A 23570-nucleotide genomic window follows, 5' to 3' on the forward strand; every position below is an offset into this window, starting at 1 on the left:
AGGTGTGTTGTCGCCACTTTTGTGGCGTATGCTAATCACCGGTGCCATGAGCATGACATACGGCGCAGGTCCAAATGCATTATTCAACTTGCGGCCCATAAGAGTAGCTCATAGACTAAACAGACGAAACAACGGATGTAGAGGGCAGAGCATTGGAGGTACTGAATCCAGTTCTTACAATGCCTTCTGATTTTCGGGTCCCCATACATGTGTTTGGTAGAAGATATGAAATTATTTTGAAACGAAGAGAAAAATGGGGCGAACGAGAAGAATGTGTGTCAGGATATACTACACCAATGGCTCAAAAAGAGAACAGGGTTCTAAAGCCGGAGTCTACCTCTCGAATAAAAACAAGAAGTGGGTTTTTCCTTGGGACAATATGCGACGGTTTTTCAAGCCGAAATATATGCGATTCTAAGGGTGACAAACTAGGTGATTGACGAGCGGTTGAAGGGCATCCGCCTGCAAATCTGCACTGCTAGCCAAGCTACGTTGAGGGCTTTGAGCAGTTCTTTGATCACTTGAGAAGTCGTCCAGGAATGCAGAAATTGACTGAAATTTGTTTCAAGATTCAATACGGTGGAATTGCTCTGGCTCCTGGTAGTGTAGAAGGAAATGAAATCTCGGATGTTTTAGCAAAAGATGGGTCAATTTAACGCATGTAATTGAAGTGTCAGCATCATTGGCTAATGGTGCCAGCAAAAACTAGCAACAAGCTTCCCATAATGGATGGTGGCTAAGGCTTAATGCTGCTAAACACACCAAAATTTTCCTATCAGAACCAAGCTAACATATACTAACATTTAACCTGTAGAAACGCGGATATTGTGGGCATTCTTACTGACCATAAGTCACTGACTGGGCATATGTTCAGAATAGAAATTCTCCAAGATGATACGTGTCCTTCCTGTAAAGAGGAACCGAAATCAGTGTTGAAAACTACGAGCTGTACGCCATTTCGACGCCTTCGTGGCCAAGACAATGTTCCCCAGAGCATCAAGTCTACATCAAAAGTCCACCATCATCTCATTCGGTGTTAGATTGTAATCACAATCACAATGTTATCGAAGATGATCAAAAGACTATCCTAAGTGGCTGGAGACGACCAGAAGGGGGGAGCGATCTTAAAAACCTAAAAAAATGGCTTTATTGACCCTGAAGGTCCGCTTCGTGCTCTAGGTGTTTCCAATTCTGCTATGAAAACTGGACACCGCCCGGAACCTGGACTAACTGCAAGACTCTCACCAGACGCGTTACGATCCCTGCAGAGAACGTTTTATGACCTATCTGGTGGGTATAGGGAATGCTGCCATCCTGTTGGCAAGCTGGTTATCAACTCCTGTTTTGTACATGGAACACAGATTCCACGAGAAAATGCGCAAATGGTTTGCTCTCATTTTGCCAAATCCATAGTTGTATAGTGAATCCAGTTAGAGTCTCCTTCTGCGGCTTCGTAATAGGGAGTTTTTTTTGGATTGAATTGTTATCCCTAAATCAACCCCCAACCTGGGCAAGGGGTGGAACAGCTTTTCTATCCACTAAGCAAAATAGGAGTTTAGTACGGGATTTGATTATCTTCAACAGTGGTGCTTATGTGAAGCATCTAAAAGATAGGACCCACGTTGGGCGCCAATTGCTCAATGGAGATTCAGGACCGACATTAAGAGTAGAATTTAGGAAGTGAAAGTTTAGAAACTGGCTTCCAAACATCGTAATGTCGTCTACACTTACTTGAAAGAAAAAATGTGCATGTGACTCGAAAAATCGTTTCTTAGATGACGGCCCCAAGTGGTATGATCACTAGTCGGATAGCGCAATTGCTATAAAAATGTGAATTACAACGGCAGTTTCAAGAACATAAAACGACAACTGAACGCTTTCATCAGGGAGTCATAAATCAGATCGCAGATCCAATGAAATTCCATCAGATTATGCATAACATATCTAGATAAATTCCAATTGAGTCGTTTTTTTTTGCTTCCAGCGCAATCTAACTCGTTAACTAGGAAAATAGCTCCGTGCCAAGATGCAATATCATCATAAAATCTATAAAACCTATCATTTTGTAGTACTTATTCTAATAGCAATAATTGCACAATTATCTAAATCAGCAGCTACGGCTTCGGATGCGGGACTAGTAACTAGTTATCCGCCTATTATCCGTCAATTGGTGAGACACACGCACGCGCTCTTTATTGTTGCTTCATGCAATCGCTCCGACAATGTTTAACACAAATTTTCTTGGGCAAATAAACAAATCCGAACAAATTACGGCTCAGGCATAAATTATGCATGGATTCAGATTTTAATGACAATTCCATGCATCTCCTGGCGCGACCATGTGGATTAATATTCATATTTTGATGAACGGCTCCATCGTCCACACGTTTGCCAATCTCAAACGGTGATAATGAGCCATTAAATGAGCAAATATGGGATTACGTAAAGTGGGGACCGTCTATTCTGGGATTCGCTGCTAATATCCATAATTAATAAATCTGTAAGCTATGAATGCCCGAAACAAATTGAGATGTTGCTTGAGGAGGCCCTAAAAGTTCTGCTGAATATTCATAAGCCAGGCTGGACACTATCAGCTCGTATCGAGGCTGACTGCAATGTTGTTTGTTTTTCAGTCATTTTGAATCTTTCTCCATTCAAATTTTGAATCTTTTATCTTTGGCGGCTGCTTTGTTCGGATATGGATATGTTCCGAAACAAGTTGGACAGAAACCTGCGTAACTGGTAGCATTAAACTGGCAGCCAGTTCTCTTCATTCGCGACATCGAGATAGGCACTTGTATTTTGAATCCCAAATAGGAGACGTATCTGGCCCGACTGCAAGAGCCTGTAATGTAGGTTGACGATTAGCTGGATCGGCCCATAAATGAGAGGTGATGAATTTTAAATCGAGTCGCTGATACCATGTTGAAAAATGCTTGGTGTAGTAATAATCCATAGATTGGCGGTACCATGGGAAAATTCGTGAGGGGATACATTCTCGAGCTGTCTTCAATAATTGGAATTTGGTTTTATGAAATTCATTTTGTACCGAGCATGTCGACTATCCATGTTGTCCCATATAAAGATATCAGCGCAAGTAATTGGACTCGATTGGAATGCACTTTTTCACAACCATTTGACATGGTTTGGCGTCGTGGAATTTCGAAATATTGTACTGGCATTCCGCTGAAATCGCGAAAGAATAACAATTTTCCATTCTGTTCGTTACAGGTGTGGTTCCAGAACGCTCGAGCCAAGTGGCGTCGGATGATGATGAAGCAGGACGGGAAAAGTGGCAGCGACAAGAGCGAAGGACCTCTCGACCTAGACAGCTACAGTGCTCATAGTCCTCCATTCATGCTGGGCGGCCCACCCAGCCCCCATTCGATAGAATAATTTCCTCCAAGAAAACACATGAAAACATGATTTAGGAAAAGATAATCTTAAGAGCATCCATAAAGACATCTCGTGATTTTTTTCTGGATAGGGACGAAAAGGTATTCTAAACAAAACACTGAACGACACCGTTTCGGGGGAGGAGTTTTCATTTAAGGAAAGTACCAGTGAATTCGATTGTGTTTAAAAAACATCACATGTAAAGTTTCTAGATAAAATTAAAGATAAACAATAAAATAATGATTAAAGATAGTCTAAACGCAGCGTGAATATCCAATCTAAAGAACAGACAGAATCTACTTAACCGAGTGAATAAAAAGATCCTACTAAATCTTAAGATTTTTAGTTCGTTGAGCTGATAATTTAGCGGTAGATGAATAGAGTGTAGTTACGTGAAGATTATATTATATAAAACGGTAAACGGATAAATCGAAAGCCCGAATGAAACTTCTATGACAGTTTGCAATTAATATTTTCAAACGAAGAGCGCAATATATGCTGAAACCATTATTACGACCCTCAAACTAAACGAGGATCTAACAGAAAAGGTAAAACCAATAAAAGATTCATTTCCAATCCATCTTTGTTCAGTCTCAACATGTAATTCGATTTGATTCCTTCTCTCTTTAGCCTTTTAAGTTATTTATATTAGTTGTAATATTTACATTTGTACTTATGTATTTTATTTATAAAGAAAAGAATGGAAAATTACATTAGAAAATAATAATTTCGAAGCAGAAAACCGATTTTCGTTTTATTCCTACGTCACGTGATTGGCTTTCTTGTTAACGAATTTCGGTGATTCCCCTTCGGATTTGAATTCATAATGGATTCGTCGGAGGCCTTATGTTCGATTTTTATAGGTTTTTATTTGTTCGGGGGAGAATAAGATGTTACAGAACGCGTTGGCCGAAAGGTAAGTTGGTGATGTTCAGAGGACGATTTTTAGGTCTTCTCGGAACCGATAAAGTTTTATTTGACATTTATTACGGTTCCTTAATAATAAAGGCTTGGTGTAAACACAACAATTCACTTCGATTGATATTATTGCTGGTTGGAAGTCTCCGTAATTTATTGTGGGAGAATTTTCGGGTATGGTCAGTGGTTGCAGGTGTAAAATCTGCTTAGGTGGAGGATTTGAGGGACTACTAAGATTGAAATAAAAGTTATAGGTTAATTTTTTTTACGCCATTACAGGACTAACCACTCAAAAAGTGTAGTCAGTTCCATTGATTTGTGAAATTTGGTCCAAAATTGAAGATGTCATCGGCAAATCTAGTTAAAGGATTGGGGAAACATCCAAAGGCCGATAAATCAAAGATACTTTGAAAGATCATGTATATATAAAAGGCAAAGAGGTTAGTGGTGGTTAATCCGATTTTGCAAAACCATGCTGCCTTCACCGTAGATGGATCTAACCCTGTTTGAGAGAGGAGGAGGCTACAGTCATCGTAGTCTATTCGTTGAGACACCAAAATGTCACTCTGATCAATAGTGTGTGAAATCAGTGTCCTGATGTGAACAGGGGAGTTCAGAATTCATCGCTTGTCGTAAAAAGTGACATTTGTGGGCTAGTAACCTGAAAATATTATATTGATAGTGGTTATCCAGTAAACCATGTGCTCAAAAGAAACGAAACCTGCTCTTATTGGCTTGGAAAACTTTAGTGAGCGACAATGCACTTTGCGTTTGCATGGCAAATAGCGAAATATAAGCCTCATTAGACTGCAGGGTGGGAGGCAGTAGAATGCAATTTCGAAGCCTGCTCCAAATACAGGGTGCGGCAGCATAACTTCCTTTTTTAAAATGCGCGCCACTCAGTTAGTTGATGTCATAGCGGAGCGCCAGTGGTCTCGTTCAAGAGGGGATACTGTAAAGTTTTGTCCCGACACGGTTCAGTCGCCATCATGCGTTGGAATAGTGAGGAGCGTGCCTTTGCCGTTGAGGTTTACTTTTCAAGCGGATGTTCGGTTATTGCAACACAGCGTGCATTTCGGAATCGCTTTAATTTAGCCCCGTTGGCTCCCGTCCCAGAACGCAAATCAATTGTTACATGGGTCACTACATTCAGACAAACTGCAAGTGCGACAAAAGGAAGAACTGGAGTCCCTCGGCCCGTTAGATCACCTGAGAACATTGAAGCAGTGAGAGCGTCAATGTTGCGATCGCCACGGCGTTCTGCGCGCAAACACGCATCTGCCCTTGGACTATCCGATTGTTCTGTGAGAAGAATTCTTCGTGATGATCTTCATTTTCATCCCTATAAGATGGCGATAGTGCAGGAACTTTCAGAACGTGACTTCAATTCTCGGATGAACGCGTGTGAGCTTCTTCTTGATGTCGTTCCCGAGGGTGCTATTGTTTTTTTAGCGATGAATCCCATTTTCATTTGTGTGGATCGGTTAACAAACAAAACATGCGCTACTGGGCTGACACCAACCCTCGAGAATTGCATCAAAAGCCTTTGCATTCACCCAAAGTCACAGTGTGGTGTGCAATTTCCTCAGCTGGAATTATTGGTCCCTGGTTTTTTGAGGAAAATGAGGTTACAGTGACAGTGAATTCGGACCGGAATGTAAACATGCTACAGAATTTTTTTGTTCCCACGGCTAGAAAGTTTGGATTTAGGGTACAGTTGGTTCCACCAAGAAGGTGCAACAGCACACACTTCAAGAGCATCGATGGCTGTTTTCAGGGAACACTTTCCAGAGCGCCTTATCTCAATTAGAGGCTATTTGGAATGGCCGGCACGCTCTCCCGATCTGTCCCCTTGTGATTTTTTTCTATGGGGTTTTTTGAAATCCCGTGTTTATGTGAACCGTCCAAGAACACTACAAGATTTGAAGACCAACATCCAAGAAGAAATTGCCAACATAACACCTGCTATGCTAACAAGAATCATGACAAACGCCAGAAATCGGTTTACGCAATGTATAGAGAATGGGGGACGCCACCTAACAGATTTGATCTTCAAAACAATGTAAATAAAAACTTTAGACATGTACCTACATTATAAAAAATAAATAAATATTTTCCGATGCATACAATAGTTTTTATTGAGTTTTGAAAAAAGGAAGTTATGCTGCCGCACCCTGTATAATATCAAAATCATATTTGATAATTTTAACAGTCAGCTAAGGACGGAGCCCGTGTTCAGACAATGACAACGAGCTGCGTTTGTTCAACCAGCACTGTCCCACGAAGTGGTTGGTTGTTGAAAGTACTTGGCTTGCGCGGAAAGCGGTTTACAAACATGGAACTCATTGGCATGGCGTTCCGATCTTGAATAACAACATCACCTAGAATTTCCTCTGACAATCAGGTTAGACTGAATACTAAAGCTGTCGACAAAAAAGCCCTCAGCAATACTTCTTCTTCTTCTTTTATTTTTCAGCCTTTATCCCGTTCACAAGCGAGGTTGGCTCGTTTGGCTGTATCGAATGCCTGATCTGGATGCAATCGCGAGGCTTTCAGATCCCCATCCAGCGTATCACGCCACCGTTGTTTCGGCCGGCTTTTACGTCGTTTACCATCGATTTCGATGTTCAGACCAATCTTGGCAACCGGATTCTCGTTAGCACGAATTACGTGACCATACCGTCGAAAACGCCTCTCTCGCAGTTTTTCCACGATCGGTGCAACCCCATTTCGATCACGGATATCCTCATTTCGGATGTGATCAAAACGTGTTACATCCACAAGTCCAACACAACATCTTCGTCTCCATTACCACCATCTCCGCGATGCTGGCCGTGAACTCCTCTCGGTGAGCTGTTCGAAGCCCGAGGAGGACGAAAGAAAAGGACCGCGACCATGACGGACAGAGTAGACTGAAACTGCATTCCCTGGTTCGTGATAATTACAACTGGTACACAACTGGATATCGAGATGAATGGTGCGGAAACGCTTGGTTGATCGAGGGAATACGCCTATTTTCCTTCTTAAGTGCTTCTTGATTTTGCCCTTTTGTCACGCAATGTAGTGTCTGCCCCAGGAATTTACGTCCTTGTTCATGGACCGTTCATTGTCTTTTATAGTCGGCCAATGCTCAGAACCATAGAGAGCGACAGGACGGACGACATTGCGGTAAATTTTAGATTTGAGAGGTTCGTTGATACGTCGATCACAAAGAACACCAGTTGTGGAACGCCATTTCATCCAGGTTGCGATAATGCGTGAAGCAATTTCATAACGCAGTTCTCCATTGGCTGATAACATTGACCCGAGATATTTAAATCGCTCAATTCTGGGCAGGTCACTGCCGCTGACAGTGATAGTGCCTGTTGGATGAGGTGGTGCCTGATGGCTGGGGTGATGAGAGGGCGCTATCTTGATGAACACCAACAGAGACACGAGGTGGTTTTGATACACCCGCCATACTTCAAACTTTACTTTTCGGATCGTGGTAGAGTAATTGAACTCAGCGCACGAGTTCTTTTGGCACTAAAAGCTGTCGTGTAAGCTACCAGATGAGTTCGTGGGCATATGGTAACGCTTTCTCTAGATCCAGAAATGCAATGTAAAAAGGGCGATGCTTCTCACGGTGTTTCTCCATGAGTAACTGCGCAACGTGTATTGTGTCAGTAGTTCCGCAGTTCTTGACAAATCCTGCTCGATTCACGGTTATTTCAACGACTTCGCGAATACGGTTATCATGAATGCGTTCAAAAATCTTCATGATATGGAAAAGTAACCGGATCGGACGGTAATTTAAATATTCTGCTGGACTCCCTATGAAGCATAGATTCATTAAAATCAAATAGGAAATAATTAGAAAACCAGAAGCTTTAGGTGTGAATGTACACATTTCTTTTATAAGAATATTTCGATGTGCTACCACATCACTCCGCCACCAGCTGAAACCGCGCGTCTCCTCGAGTGGTTTCAACTTCGACAAGGAGACCCACTTGGGCACGCCTCAAATGTAGAGCTTGAAGGAGTGCTCACCTCGCTCCACAACTCAAAAGGGGCCATCGCATGGTGGTTGAAGCGAGCAGCGAATGAGGACCTGTGAGCATGTCTCCAGGCTCCTGGAAGTGCCGATCCCCTTTGTCGTGTGTCGGGAAGATGGAGTTGGCTATAGCTTCGAAACTGCTTCTCCAGCAGACGCCGGAGGCCGGAGTCGCTAAACCCTGCCCTGATCCCCTGCACAGGGTCGGTGGGAAGGCGCTAATTCTCTCCGTACACCATCTCCGCGATGCTGGCCGTGAACTCCTCTCGGTGAGCTGTTCGAAGCCCGAGGAGGACGAAAGAAAAGGACCGCGACCATGACGGACAGAGTAGACTGAAACTGCATTCCCTGGTTCGTGATAATTACAACTGGTACACAACTGGATATCGAGATGAATGGTGCGGAAACGCTTGGTTTATCGAGGGAATACGCCTATTTTCCTTCTTAAGTGCTTCTTGATTTTGCCCTTTTGTCACGCAATGTAGTGTCTGCCCCAGGAATTTACGTCCTTGTTCATGGACCGCTAAAAGTATGGCTGGGTGCGCAAGGTGGAACGTGATAAGCTTAGCTCCGGTATCACGATAAATATCGGGAAGTGCGCGTTGACAAGCGGGAATTTATTATTGCGTTAGGCAGGGATGCAGAAGCTGCTGCAAATAATAACGGATCATGAGAGAAGTTGTCAGGTAGTCCCCGATGACCCTGTGGGGGGGCCTGAAGAACTTCTCAAAGGTTCATCTACTCTGCCCCTGGAGACCTTAACTTTTGTTTCGAGTACTCCGATGATATTTTGGTCGCCGCTTCCTCTGAGTCTGGGCATTTGGAATATCTCAAATGCATTCTTCAACGTCACCATAACGTTGAAAAATGCAAATTCCATCAACAATAGGCCACACGTCTCACCATGAGGGAATACACCCGAATCCAGACATGGTTCAGGCCATCACAGACTTCCCACAACCTAAAAGGTTTTTGGGAGCGTTAAACTTCTATCGTCGTTTCTTGCCCAAAGCCGTATAACATCGAGCGATCCTTAACGGCTACTTGACTGGACCCAAGACCAGAGACACAAGCATAATTGCGTGTTGCATCGACGCTGTCTAAGCATTTGAGTTAAGCAAACAACAGCTGGCGGACGCTACACTCCTGGCATTCTTTCAATCAGATATACCCCTAGCCGTATTCGGCGGTGCCTCAGACTTCGCAGTAGATGCTGTCCTTCACCTAAAGGTAAACCAAATCTGGCAGCCGTTGAACTTCTTTTCCAAAAAAATTGAATTTAGCTCAACAGAACTATATCGCCTACAATGGTGAGCTATAAGCCACATACATGGCAATCAAATACTTTCGATACACCGTCGAAGGCAGGTCGTTCACCATGTTAACAGACCACAAGCCTCTTACCTTCGCTTTTAAGCAGAAGCTGGACAAAACATCCCTTTGCCAACTTCGGCACCTGGACTTCATAGGCCAGTTTACTTTAGTTATCCAGGTTTCTAGTTTCTTCCCGATGCTCTTGACTTCTTTCAGCACAGTTACGTAACTGCTAGAAATAGGGTCACCCTTGTTCAGGATGTGCTTTGTTCTTCGCAATTTGAGCACGTTTTCGTCCTGCCCTTTCTTTGTTCATTACTGCGGCTAAATTTTCTTGAGTTAGTTTCTGGTGCTGCAAAAACGTAATTCCACGCCCAGTCTACCAAAACCCTTTCAAGTTTATGGTTTCAGTCTCGCGTTCTGCTCGTACAATGTAGTTTTGTTAACGAGTCTTTCTCCCTCTCTGACGTACTCGAGGAGGGCGATCATTTTTGAGCCTGGAATGCACTCATCTGAAGCGGCTCTAGCCAGTTGGCACCATGAGAACTGGGATGGTGTTCTGCAATCAGATTCTCCGATTTTTTGACATCCATTTAAGGATCATGATGGAGAGGCCACCATTCTCCAAATCTCAGTCGCCCTACCATGAAAAGAAAGCCAATGGTTACCAGCAACAATTAATCCGCTGTTGGAAGACTGCTCCAATCACGAAGTCAGATGCCTTGCAGAAAACGACCAAAGGTGCGTCAGATTTTGGATGTGCAAGTAGCGTTGCCTGCTCCAGTGCGGTTTTGGAAACTTCAAAGATTCCGGTAGATTCGCAATTGTAGGCATAGCGGAAGTCCACACCTCTCAAAACCCCGTCGATGAATCATTGGAACGTTTGTGGCCAGAATATCATAAACGGAAACTCGTAAAGACCGAACGGTGTTGTGATAGCAGTCTTTGGTATATCTTCTTCAGCTACCGAGATATGGTTAAATGCTCTTACCAGGTGTACTGTTGAAGAGGCAGTTTCACCATAGAGCGTTTGGGCAAAATTTTGGATATTCCGGACTGGGTACTTGTCGGCGAAAGTCCGGGAGTTGAATGCGCGATAATCTTCGCACAGTTTCCACTCATTATTCTCTTTGGGGACCATATGCAAGGATACAGCCCACGGGCTATTTGATGGAAGCGTCAATCCTAGCTGGATCATGGTATTGGATTCCTTTTTCGCTATGTTCAGCTTGTCCGGAGCTAATCCTCCGGGGTTTAAAGCAACTGGTGGTCCTGACGTTGTGACTGTATGATGCTTAATTCGGTGACACGACCTTTTTTCCAGTTCGGTCCGGACGAGTTATTTCCGGAAACTCATGTAGGATATCATGATAAGAGCTTCCTCCAGTAATTGTGGTGATGGTCGGGATTATATATTCTGCCATCTGTCCTTGGCAGGTAAGGCGAGTTGTTGAATTGCGAAGACAACCGTGCTGAAGATCGGGAAGGAGTACGTAATTTACTAGAAAATCTGCTCCAAGTATAGGTTTAGAAACATTCGCTATAATAAATCCCCAGGGGAAATCCCGTCAAAGGCTAAGGTTGAGTGTGGGGTTAGCGATTTTGTATGTGGCAATTGATATCCGGTTGGAAGTAAATTTCCAGTGATAAGACCATATGCCTTGGGAAAAAAGACTTCCGGATCTGGGCTGTGAATGCGATCGAGAATGAGGGAGTCGACGTTTACGTCCGAACGAATTCTTCGGCTGGGACTCCTGTTTGACCGGGTGTAGCTCCATTCGCAGCTCTGCTAGCTGACTTGATAATTCCTAAACTAGTTCCGTTAAACTTGTTTTCGCTGCTGAACACGAGGATGTTGTTTCCACGATATTTTATGGCAGTATGGCATAGACCTTATAAGCTATGTGAACTGTAGTTTGTAGTGGCTGACCATCCATCGTCGCCATAACCGGTTGAAGAGCAGATGGCTGGCGTCTTAATCATAGACTTCTCATCAGCGGCTCCGGAACTGTAGTACCGCTGCGATGCTGCAGGTGTCGGAGGAACTGGGAGGGTGTCTCGACATCCATATATGTGTCCTCCATGAGCTGTCTCATTTTCTCTACCTGACTGACATACAATCGCTTTAGTAATTCCTCGCGTAAGCGGTTATATGAGCTGTCAGTCATGGACTGTGTAATTATATCGCGTTGTGGATTTTTTATGTTATACCTCACACACCTTGCCTCCACGATTTTAAATCAAATTTCAGGGTCGTGGGGTTGAAGTCCGGAAAATTTGGTATCCAATTTACCGTGGTCGGAGTCATGCTCCTGCCTGCAGGCGGGTTGCGTGTTCTTGACGTTCTTGTTTTCACCGCTTTTACGTTTATCTTGAACCCGGCAATTTTTCTTTTTTAAATTCGAGGGCACTACTTTGGGCGGGGTGTAGAACTGAAGGAAGGTAACATCATAAACGAAGTACCTACGGAACTTTAGGCATTCCCAAACGGATTTCGCCACACCCAAGCCAAACTTCAAGAGGAATTTTGCTGTGGGTTTTCCAATCAGAGTAAAGTGAAAGACCGGCGATGTGTCGCAGATCGTGATACAGTATTCTTGATCGACAGATAGAAGATGGTCTGTAGAGTCGACGGTTTTCTTGGTTACACATAGTCTAGTGGAGCCCTACGGTGGGACAAGATCCACGCCCCAAGCATAATATAGTCAATCTAACACACAGCTAAGTGGCAGTTGAGGCCTTTTGCTTAGTGCGGACATCCTCGAAGCTGGTGGAGCAGTGCAGGTAGACGCTAAGCAGATTGGTTTGCATGCTCAAAGTCACCTTTCTTTGGGTTCCTGATCATAGGAATACGGAGAGAGATTAGTGGACAAACAGGTCCTTCAGTAATAGCAGTCGGCACCCCGCTGGCGGCTAAGGGTGGAATCTACTCACATTACTCAACAGCTGCTGATTTACATATGCAAGGACTCACCATCTACACCAAGTTAATAAGGATTTGGTTTTCCTAGACCTAATCACGAAATCTTTTGGACACGCTGCACGCAAATGCACGTTTGCACGGAGCAGTGATCTCTAGAGAACCATGCCGTCAGGCTTAGCATACCCTAAAATTCGCACTGCCGAAGTTGCGGAAGGGAGGGAGAAACTATCGAGCCCTTTGCAATTGCCCAGCTCTAGTAAAGGAGTTGGTGGCCTTGTTGCTTTGGATATCTGAGCCCTTTGCCTTTCAACCAGTCATGGCCTAGGAGGTTGTCGCATCAAAGTGGCACACCACATCGCTAATTGGGCGTGACGGAACGCCCAGTGATACCAACCTACTCATCCCTGAGTAGATTTTTCTTCCTGGGTCAACTAATTGGTGTAGTTTTATCTATAAATTGGTTCAATACATGGAGTGTTCCTAAATGAAAGGGTCTGTTGAATGAAACTATCTAAATTGAAATGTTTCTACGCATGGCCTAACAGAAATGATGAGAAAGCTCAAGTTCCGTCCAATTTCGAGTGTTTTTTTCCGAAACCCAAAAGTCTCAGTTTCACCTAGTTCAGTTCTTACCGGATAATTCAGAAATTGTTTATGCTTTTCCATTTAATTTACTAAAAGGTCGCCATTAGATGCGCATTATTTTTCTTTCAAGTTCATATTTTCTCCGAATATTTACGGCTTTGAAAAGAAAATATTTTTCGAAATAATGACTTAATTAAAAAACGTTTACGGGAGCCGTAACATTTTATAAGCAATTAAATTTTCATGCATGAAGCCAACCTTAAAGTACGCGGACTCCCCGTAGCCACTTCCTTGGACAGTGAAGAATGAAACTTTTCGCAGATTCTGCAACCGTTACCGTGAAAATATAAGCTCCTACTGGAAGTATTTAAGTTAGAATAACATTCACATTTTAATTAAAGTTTAAATGGTATGTTTTCCGGGAGGGTTCCGTTCTGTAGGGTATTGAATAGGGGCCTACTTGGGCTGCAAAATATCGGAGAGCAGGTTGGAAGTTGCTTTCAGTTCTGTGAGAGTTGATTGCAGAGTTGTTTCCAACCTTGGGTCCAGGCATGCACCAAACGCTTAATAGCAGTTTTTTAATACAATACGTAGTTCATGAGTAGATACTAAAGCTGTAGGTGAACTTGGTTACCGGACTTACCATTATCCATGAAAATCAAACTCCCTTTGGCATGAACATCAGATTGTAAAAGAAGAAGGGAGCAACTGGCTCCCGAAATATAGGTAACTGCGGATAAGTACAATGTCCCTAATCAAAAAACAATCTTTTCCTTTCATTCATGGAACATCTAGTTCGTGAGGTTCAAATATATATGTGTTCTGGAAACACAGTCCCCATATGTCCTAACCACACTCCAACCCTCACGATACCCTCCCATCGATTTTCCCTCAATTTCCCATATCATGAGCTGTTCAAAAAGGAAAAACTTCATACTTAGATTCATGCTCACATAATTTTTATTTAACCTTTAAGAATCATTACTTGTCATTCGTCTGACATCTTTATTTCTGTAACAAGACAAACACTGGCGGCAGATTCAATATTTTATGCTCCAGCAGGGAAACTGCCTGGCCGCCCTCCGTTTCTGTCATGCTTCACGTGTTTTACAACCAGGCCGACTTCAATTATTGACTCCTGCAAACACCCGCACCCGGGAATTCCCCCAGTTCCTGGATGTAACGCTCCCGTGTACTCGCAGGCAGTCTGTCATGTTCAGAGCCAACGACTCATTAAGAAAAATGACGGAAAAATTCACTCAATAAATCACACTAATTGAACTTGTGGCGGGAAAACTGTTCATAAGGATTATTATGGGTTTCGGTTTTTATGTGTGTGATGTTTTGCGACATTCCCGAGGAGGCTGGTGTTCCTGATTTGTTTATATCATAAGTCGACACGACACGATTTTTCTATCGCTGGGAAAATTTATAGTTTCCTTGCTCGGAGGAGGGGAATTGTTAGGAGCCAGATTAGATTGGATTGAATTATTGTCGAAACATTATAGGAGAATTGTTTACCAAGGATCACTGTGTTTCAGAGCAGGTTTTATGGGACATCTGGTTCGATTTTCCTTAGTTTTTCAAATAACGTATTATAGAAGCAAATTCCAAAAAGAGGGTTGACAATTATCTTACCTACAAAAAGGCCGCAAGCTCGCAAATTGCGAGCGAGTCAGTAGTTATTTTGTTGGCTTGGAAAACATCCAGAAATTAAACGAAACAAGTTGAAAACCCCCAAACCCATCGTAGAACAATGTAATAATGTGGGTATCTACAGTTTCCACCTTTCTGCCAATTTTCGTGTCACTCGGTGAATCCATTTCTGACAAAAGTGCCTGTGAAAGACAGAAAGATGGACAGATCCTCATTTCAAGGCAAACTGCGAAACGCAGAAGAGGTACGGAATGTGGGGTTACGAACGCCGCGTATTGAAGATAGGAGAAGTAGTCGAAGTAAGCTAACTCCGCCCCGTGATGTAATATCTTATGGTGATTCCCGCGGGGCTGGAGGGAGTTGGGGGTGGTTTTAGTGGAGCTTGTCTACCCTGAGATCTCCGCTAATGCCAACAATTGTAAAAGAAAGAATACAGGAGAGGTCAATACAAGTCAAACGTGAAGGAGCGTATAACAGGACTTATCCCTACAGAATAGGGCCCAGATCTGGCGATCTCTTGGCCACGTCCTAGAGAAAAATCCTCCGAAGAATTGTTGGCCCCTATATGAGGACGGACGATTCCGTAGCCTATATAACGACGAAATCTATGAGCGTTACCGTGACCGTCAAGTTGTGGATAAAATCCGGCTCAATAGGTTACGGTGGGCGAGTCACTTAATCCGTATGGATGAGGATGATCTAGCCCGAAAAATCTATAAGGGCAATATTTATGGTAGAAAAAGAAGACGAGACACACCCTGTCTGAGATGGACCAATGGCGTAGGTCAGAACGCCAGACAGCTTTTAGGGATATCGAATTGGTGGATCTTGGCGCGAAACCGGGATGTCTGGAGTTCCTTATTAAGGCAGGCCTAGACCAGATGTCTGTTGCTGCGCCGTTGATGATGATGATGATTTAGTCAGGTCCTTTTTCATTTCCATCCTCCAAGCAGAAGCGAAATCATTTCGGCCATCAATGCACTCAAACGGAATAAAGCCGCTGGACTCGACGGTCTCCCTGCAGAGTTATTTATCGCTGCATTTGTAGTTACTGCAGATCTGCTGCTTTCACTGATGCGGAAATCCTCGGAATCCGAAACGTTTTCCAGAGAGTGGAAGAAGAGGATGATCGTTAGGATTCCAAAAAGGGCACCAGTTTTGAGTGTGACAATTTGGGGGGGGGGGGGGGTATCTGCCTTCTCCCGGCCATCGCAAAGATAATAGCTAAAATAATCCCGGAACATCTTAAAAGCTTGATGGACAGAGAGCAGGCTCGGTTTCGTCTTGAGAAAGCTTTCGATAGCGTGAACAGGGAGTGTATCTGGACTGCTCTACTAGGTAGAGCACTCCTGGGAAACTAATAGCTATTACCAGAGCGACATATGATGGTGCAAAATGCCACGTGCACCTGGGAAAAATCTAGGAGGATTTGGAGGTCCAAAGCACAGTCCGTCAGGGTTGCATCTTGTCTCCGATATTATTTCTTCTTGTTATCGGTGACGTTCACCATGCTGTCTTGTCTGGAAGACATGGAGGAATTCAATGACATCTTTCCTCAAACATTTCGACTACGCTGATTGTTCTCTCACTGGGTCATGGACTTTGGGGAAATGGCTCCTATCTCCATTAATGGGCAAAGTATTGAAAGCGTCAATCAATTTGTATATCTATTATTGTATTATTCTGTTAAGGGAAAGTCGCACCGCATCCTTAAAAAAACTATTGTCCCCCTTTTGCTGGTTATAGTGTACCTATTAATCATAGTATCTCATGCAAGTCTAGAACCATTGGGAATTTTAGTACATTCCCAACTTCCAGATCATTCAACTTTGCATCTGATATTAAGTGTTCTCCCAAATGCCTCTACCTACTTTGCACAACCGAAGGACACCGTCCCAGAACGTGTATGGAGGTTTCATCACACTCCTCACAGAACCTGCAGGCAGTGTCTATAGATATTCCTAGCTTCCCTAGGTGATAATTTCCCCGAGAGTGACCAGTGAGAATTCCCACTATGATTCGGAGGTTCTTTTCGGTAAGGTTTAAACAATCCTTTGTGCGCATGAGTTCGTATCCCCCAGTAAACACCCTGGATTGCTCCATTCCTGGGATAGTTCCCTCAACCGTTCTTCTTCATTTCACAGACGGGTTCTGGTCCGTGTAAAGGCATCGCTGATCCCTTCTTGGATAGTTGGTCTGCTGCCTCATTGCCTTCCAACCCAACATGGCCTGGAATCCAGAGTATCCAGACCTTGTTGGACGAGCCGAGTGTATTCAGTCTTTCAAGTCATTCCCATACCAGTTTAGAGTTCACCTGGTTGGACCTAAGTGCCTCGATCGCTGCTGTTCTCCTCTGTAGTTCCTTTCGAGATTAAAGGAGGCACATCTGTCTATGGCGTATATTTCCGCCTGGAATATGCTAGTGTTCTTACTCATTGGCTCCAAGTATATTTTCCTTGTACAAATGACACCGGCACCCGTTTCCTGTGCTGTGAGGGATCCGTCAGTGCACCAAGTAATCAGTTGCTGGTTTAAACCGTATGTCCCAGCCACACTCTTCCAGTTTGCCTTGTTACTTCAACGTGTTTCAAACTTCTTACCAAAGTGAAATCTCGTTGTCATGTTATCCTTTAGTATCAGTAATTCGAGATACCGTCTAGAAAGAATATCCATCTTCCTTCGGTTTAGGCAGCTCCCCGCCTCACTGATCCTTTCACAGAATTTCCTGAAGCTGTTCCGTTTTGATGTTGCTCAGGTGCGTTACATAAGCTTCCCCATCCATTCTCCTGGGATTCCTTATTATTCTTTTTATTTCGAAGTTACCCTTAATGTCGAATCTGTCGAATAATTCTGTGATCGGACATAGAGGAGTCAATCGACATCCTCCAATCCTTGACCATCCCTTTCATTAGAGTATTTCCTAGACTTATGTCTAGTACCTCCTGTCTAGTACTGGCCACAAATGTTGGAGTGTTCCCTAAGTTATATACAGGGTGCGGCAGAATAACTTCCTTTTTTCAAAACTCAATAAAAACTATTGTATGCATCGGAAAATGTTTATTTATTTTTGTTTTGAAGATCAAATCTGTTAGGTGACGTCCCCCATTCTCCATACATTGCGTAAACCGATTTCTGGCGTTTGTCATGACTCTTGTTAGCATAGCAGGTGTTATGTTGGCAATTTCTTCTTGGATGTTGGTCTTCAAATCTTGTAGGGTTCTTGGACGGTTCACATAAACACGGGATTTCAAAAAACCCCATAGAAAAAAATCACAAGGGGACAGATCGGGAGAGCGTGTCGGCCATTCCAAATCGCCTCTAATTGAGATAAGGCGCTCTGGAAAGTGTTCCCTCAAAACAGCCATCGATGCTCTTGAAGTGTGTGCTGTTGCACCGTCTTGTTGGAACCAAGTGTCTCCCAAATCCAAATTTTCGAGCCGTGGGAAAAAAAAATTCTCTAGCATGTTTACATACCGGTCCGAATTCACTGTCACTATAACCTCATTTTCCTCAAAAAACCAGGGACCAATAATTCCAGCTGAGGAAATTACACATCACACTGTGACTTTGGGTGAATGCAAAGGCTTTTGATGCAATTCTCGAGGGTTAGTGTCAGCCCAGTAGCGCATGTTTTGTTTGTTAACCGACCCACACGACGAAATGCACGCTGTGTTGCGATAACCGAAGATCCGCTTGAAAAGTAAACCTCAACGGCAAAGGCACGCTCCTCACTATTCCAACACATGATGGCGACTGAACTATGTCGGGACAAAACTTCACAGTATCCCCTCTGGAACGAGACCACTAGCGCTCCGCTATGACATCAAGTAACTGAGTGGCGCGCATTTTAAAAAAGGAAGTTATGCTGCCGCACCCTGCATTTCTAACTTATTGCTAAGAATAACTTCAAGAAGGTACTTACCTCTACCTCTTCGAATGGTGTCGCTGCTTTCCCAGACTTCGTGATGGGCGTTGGCATCGCAACCGAGGAGAAGTGATAACGCCCTCTTCTCACAGTACTTCACCAGCTTAGCGGCTTGCTACGCGGATGTCTTCTCTTGGGAAGCATCCCGATGCCAGGATTGCCTCTCGAGTGCTCCTCCTCGTTTCCAAGGGGACTTGGATAGCCACAAGGTCCTCGGTTAGGAACTCTGAAAGACATATATATTTTAAATTGCATTTAAGAATTATGCAATAGGAGTCGAAAATTACTTGCATGCTTTTTCCTTGAAGACCGCGAATCTGTCGCCGGTACACCCAGAGCTCCTGAGCCAGCACTTTTCCTATGTTCTCCTTGGAACTCGTCTTTGCAATTACCGTAGATGCAGCTTTCGCATGGTGGAGGTTTATCTAGGCTATCTTAGTGCTGACCATTGGCTTCGTTATTGTTTGGAGCTCTTCTGCACTATCGGAGTATCAGCCTTCTCCTCCGACTTGGCGCTTTCCTGTGCGTCGCTGTCCACCCTGAGCCTTAAAAATCCGAGATCTAGGTCGTCCAGCTTCTGCTCTTCATTGGGCAACAGGTTTACTTCCCTGGTTGATTGAGACTATCTCGCCTCTGTGGCTTTCGATATTTCTTCGGGGACCTCGGTATGCTTTTCACCCGGTGTCTCCTCCGATGTATCTTTCCTCGACTTTTCCCTGTTCACATGCACAGGTATGTTGTCAAATCAATAGTTGATATGGCAACTCCGACGTTTAATTGCCTCCAGGGATCGGTCATTTACCCCGATCGTGAGGAGTTTACCGTTGCTTTCCACCTTGCTTCTGAAGACTTTCCATAATCGCATATGGAGATTCTCATTCTGAGCGATTGGGAGGTGCATGAGATCTTCCGTTTCTATTGTCGCGGCTTTTGGGGAAAAACTGTCACCATGTGTGCTGCTGGTATGTCATCTCCAACACATGTTGATAGTTCTTCCCCTTCCCAGCCTGATAATTTAGGAACTATGGTCCTAAGCCACTGTGCAGTGTCTTCCGTCGCGCATTTCACCATTATATGACCTGGTCGAACGAGTATCCCAGCGAACACAAGTTTCGCAGTCCATCCCTTGCACATCTGCTTGACCACAAAGTCTTCGATGGTTATCTGCTCCTAACCAGTGGGAGCGTTCCCTTCATGCGAGCTAATCTCTCCTGCTCCCCGCTTTCTTGGCTTAAGGGTCTTAATGGTCTCTTCTGGTTTGAAGCCTTCCTTCAAGTAGCGCAGGTACCATTTAGCACCTACGCACTAAGACCCGTCTCCTACCTGACGTCTGATATATTTATCTCAGTCGTGCTTTTGTTAGTCCCTGCTTTTCGAGAGAGGTATTTCTTGGTTGTTGTCTTCGCAGTATACCGATGTTGACCTTGGATTCACTGCTTGACGTCCCAACTTCTCGCTTGTAGGGTTTAATCACTTGGCTCTCAGTATTCGGGAGATGTGCCTCCGCTTGGTTAACCATTTTGTGTGCGGTACGGGGTCCCGCTTTATTGACTATAGTTTTTCTTATTTTATTACGGGTACTCATTTGATTGTCACGAGTACAGAGTAAGAGGTCCGCCGTGCCATTACCCCCCGTAGCACAGTAAGGTTTAACCTACTCACTGAGGCGACCAAGTATCTGTGAGTCTCCGTTCGAATATAGTCAGTTACCCATGACTGTAAACTATCCAATCGGCACAGTTCACATGACATCCTGGATTGGGGAAGGTGTTTTCCGACTCCCGAATCTAGATGCGTAGCATTTTGTTAATAGTGGGGTCACCTCGTGCAAGGTGTTGCTATCACCACTCACTAACAATCCTGATAGAAGACAGGTTTGACTCCTGAAAAGCCACACATCGTCCTTGAGGAGAGGCAGATCACCCTCAAAGAGAGATAGCTTGTACTCAGGTAGCTATATTCCTGGTCAGTCTATCCTACAGTGCGCTACTTGATCCTTGTATATCTACAAAGCATGGTTTCTGCTGACGGTGGCATCGAACTAGATGTTGTCCGATGCATTAACAGCACTAGATCCGCCTTCGCTGCCCTGTCTGAAATCTAGAAATGCAGTTATCTCAACACTGAGATCATATTGAGACTGTTCTGTGCTAATGTTCTCCCTGTGTTGCTATATGGGAGTAGCACATGGAAGATGAATTCTACTGTTACTCAAAAGCTTCAAGCTTTTGCCAATACCTGACTGCGTCATATCATCGGAGTACGACATTATTTCGAACGAACAACTTGGTTGGCGCACAGGCTTGGCACCCATATGCGATGTGATAGGAAGACAGAAGTGGCAGTGGATACTTCACACAATTGGGACAGAACAGTAAAGGGCGAACGCGGACATCCCGGGAAGTCTTGGGGGAGCTGAAGCGCATTTCAGGTAACTGCGAACGAAGCGCGTAGGTGTGGTTGACATGCTATACCCCACCAAGGGGTAAAAGACAACCATATACTTTATACCATATATTGCATTGATACCAGCCTGCTTAGTCTGGTTCTTCAACCTCCGGTGGTCGGCATTCTTATCGGCCTTTGTTCCTTTCCCGCTGACATCGATCCTTTGAAGATAGGGTTACTGTGTCCAGTACTTGCTACGAACAGTTCGACGACAATTGTTTCGAAGCTGGATACCGATATGCTTCCAGCCGCTTCGGTCCCGGAATTCTCTGCAGCTGATTTCAGCAGATTAATGCTAGAACGTCCACTGGCTGAATAACATACCAGCCGGTGGTCCTCCGATGATGATTTTGGCATCACCACGTCTTCCTCTACTATCATTGTCCGTTTTTTGATTGTGATTGTTGAGTCTATTCTTAGCCCGAAGAGTAGTCTGGGAAAAATGTTCACCCTGGTTAGGCCGGCCACCAGGATAAGGATTTTACTTGGAACTGAAGGTGTCCAAGGTGGTTTTACACAGTGGAGACCTAGTTCCTCATTGAGCACGCAACCTTCAATGTATGCCCACCTTGCTTGGGATCAGGGGAGTACCCCTGTACAGGGAGGATTGTTCATGAGTTGTTATTCGGCTCATTTCCCATCAGATCCGCTTGAATGCACCTACTCCCACCCCGGCCCCTACACATTCTTAGCCCATCCGAAGACGGTTTCCAGAGGCCACTGCCGAAGGTCGTATGAAGACAAATTCACTCGCGATAACATTCGTAGGGACTCTCTCCAGGACTATGATGAATCACTTGGGGAAAGACTCCTTTTCTACCCAATCGTGATCCTTCATTCACTGTCCTTATGTCCTCAAATGCGGTACTAATCCAGAACTAATCGAAGAGGGACAATTTGGTGCAGTTTTAGAATAAATTGCGAGTATTATGGAGCCATCCCCTATTTCTCAGGTATCTAGATAATTATCGACTTTCTTGGTTTTTCGATCCTGCTCCCATTTGGCTTGTACCGTGATAACATAGTCATGATGATTATATTCAACCATACATGTGTATATTTCGTTCCAATCAGTTTCTTTTCTAACAGCGAATAGCATTTCGCTATAAAGTCTCATCCCTTATTAAGCTAGGAACCGATTTCTTACTGCCATATACCATCGAATCCATTTGGTCAGTAAAAACTCGTAATATAACTGTAGCAATGTCCGTACAAATTGCGATAAGTCAACTACGGGTAAAAACCCTAATTGATTACCTTGGTCAACCTGGTCTACACATTCAGCACATAATTTTTCACAAAGTCCCGAGTTTTTCCCCCGGTTTACCACCCATCAGACATCCAACCATGAGCTCTAGCCCATCAAGACCCCGAAGAAAGCGCACATTCAACAACCAACCACCATTTGTATGTGTCATCGACGGACATTAAGATGGAGTGGAAGTCCTGCAAAAGGCATTAGGGAGCCTCGCAATCCCATCAAGGACGGCTGCCTGGTTAGACATTCTGATTTTCCGATTGCGATTCCGATTCTCGGCTCGTATTTATTTTATTACGTGTGGTACGACGACGTCTATTTATTTATGCGTATTCCCCTGATATGAGGTTGTCTTCTCGAGCGGAATGTATCCGAAGCTGTCTGTCCCCGGGGATCTAATTTGCAGTGTATTTTGATTCTCTATTATTTATTAAGTCTCCCTAGCTCCGGTTATGATTTGTGTGGCATTAAAGTTGTGATAACGCTTGGGGACGTTTTTATTGGAGCACTTAGGTGGAGAGTGTGTGAACTGGCAAGAGGAGAAATTCGATTCTGTTCGTGGAGGATTGCCTGTTTAGGAGCTGTCGAGAAGACGTTGGTACTGTTTTTATGGCCGTAATCATGCAATAACTTTGTATTAACTACTTCATGAGGTCGAATTTCACGGAAGGATAGTGCAGGGTTATCGGTATCGTCTACGGGAAGCGATAATATCGACAATAAAGGAACCTCATTTGCATGTAACCTGGAGACCCCCAATAGTCTGTACCATGGTCACACTCCACCCTGTCGTACATTATGGTGTGATTCAAGTCATAAAGCAAACAATACCTTATAACCTTTTTGCACTCCTCAGAACCTGATGAGTATTTGAGGCCCTCTGGGCTGATGGGATTCCCTGCCATTGCTGGATAATCGAGTTCCGCGCTATGGCTTAGCCGCGATCCGGAATCAATTCAAAAAGTGCTGGTCCTCATAATTTATGCTCCCATATGAGCCGTTCGAATTGGAATAACCTTTGCGTTGGCCTCACCTTGTCCTGCGCTCGGAAGAAGTACTTCATTTCCTTAGGCCCAAAGGATATAAATCGTTGTAATAACCTGTCACGATGAGG

The 23570-nt window shown here is 44.1% G+C and overlaps 1 protein-coding gene across 3 annotated transcripts in view; it reads left to right on the forward strand.

Annotated features, from left to right (window-relative positions):
• The window catches only part of LOC119646630 (protein apterous), a 255792-nt gene extending 251660 nt beyond the window's left edge, over positions 1-4132 (forward strand). For 2 of the 3 annotated variants that reach the window (XM_038047139.1, XM_038047140.1), the window contains exon 8: positions 3232-3396. In XM_038047139.1, coding sequence (XP_037903067.1) covers positions 3232-3396 — 165 coding nt within the window. Of the gene's footprint in view, positions 1-3231 lie in introns of all 3 variants that reach the window. The other variant, XM_038047138.1, reaches the window with a different exon arrangement.
• The last annotated feature ends 19438 nt before the right edge of the window (positions 4133-23570 follow it).

This window comes from Hermetia illucens, chromosome 1 (genome assembly GCF_905115235.1).
Source record: "Hermetia illucens chromosome 1, iHerIll2.2.curated.20191125, whole genome shotgun sequence".
Lineage (NCBI taxonomy): Eukaryota > Metazoa > Arthropoda > Insecta > Diptera > Stratiomyidae > Hermetia > Hermetia illucens.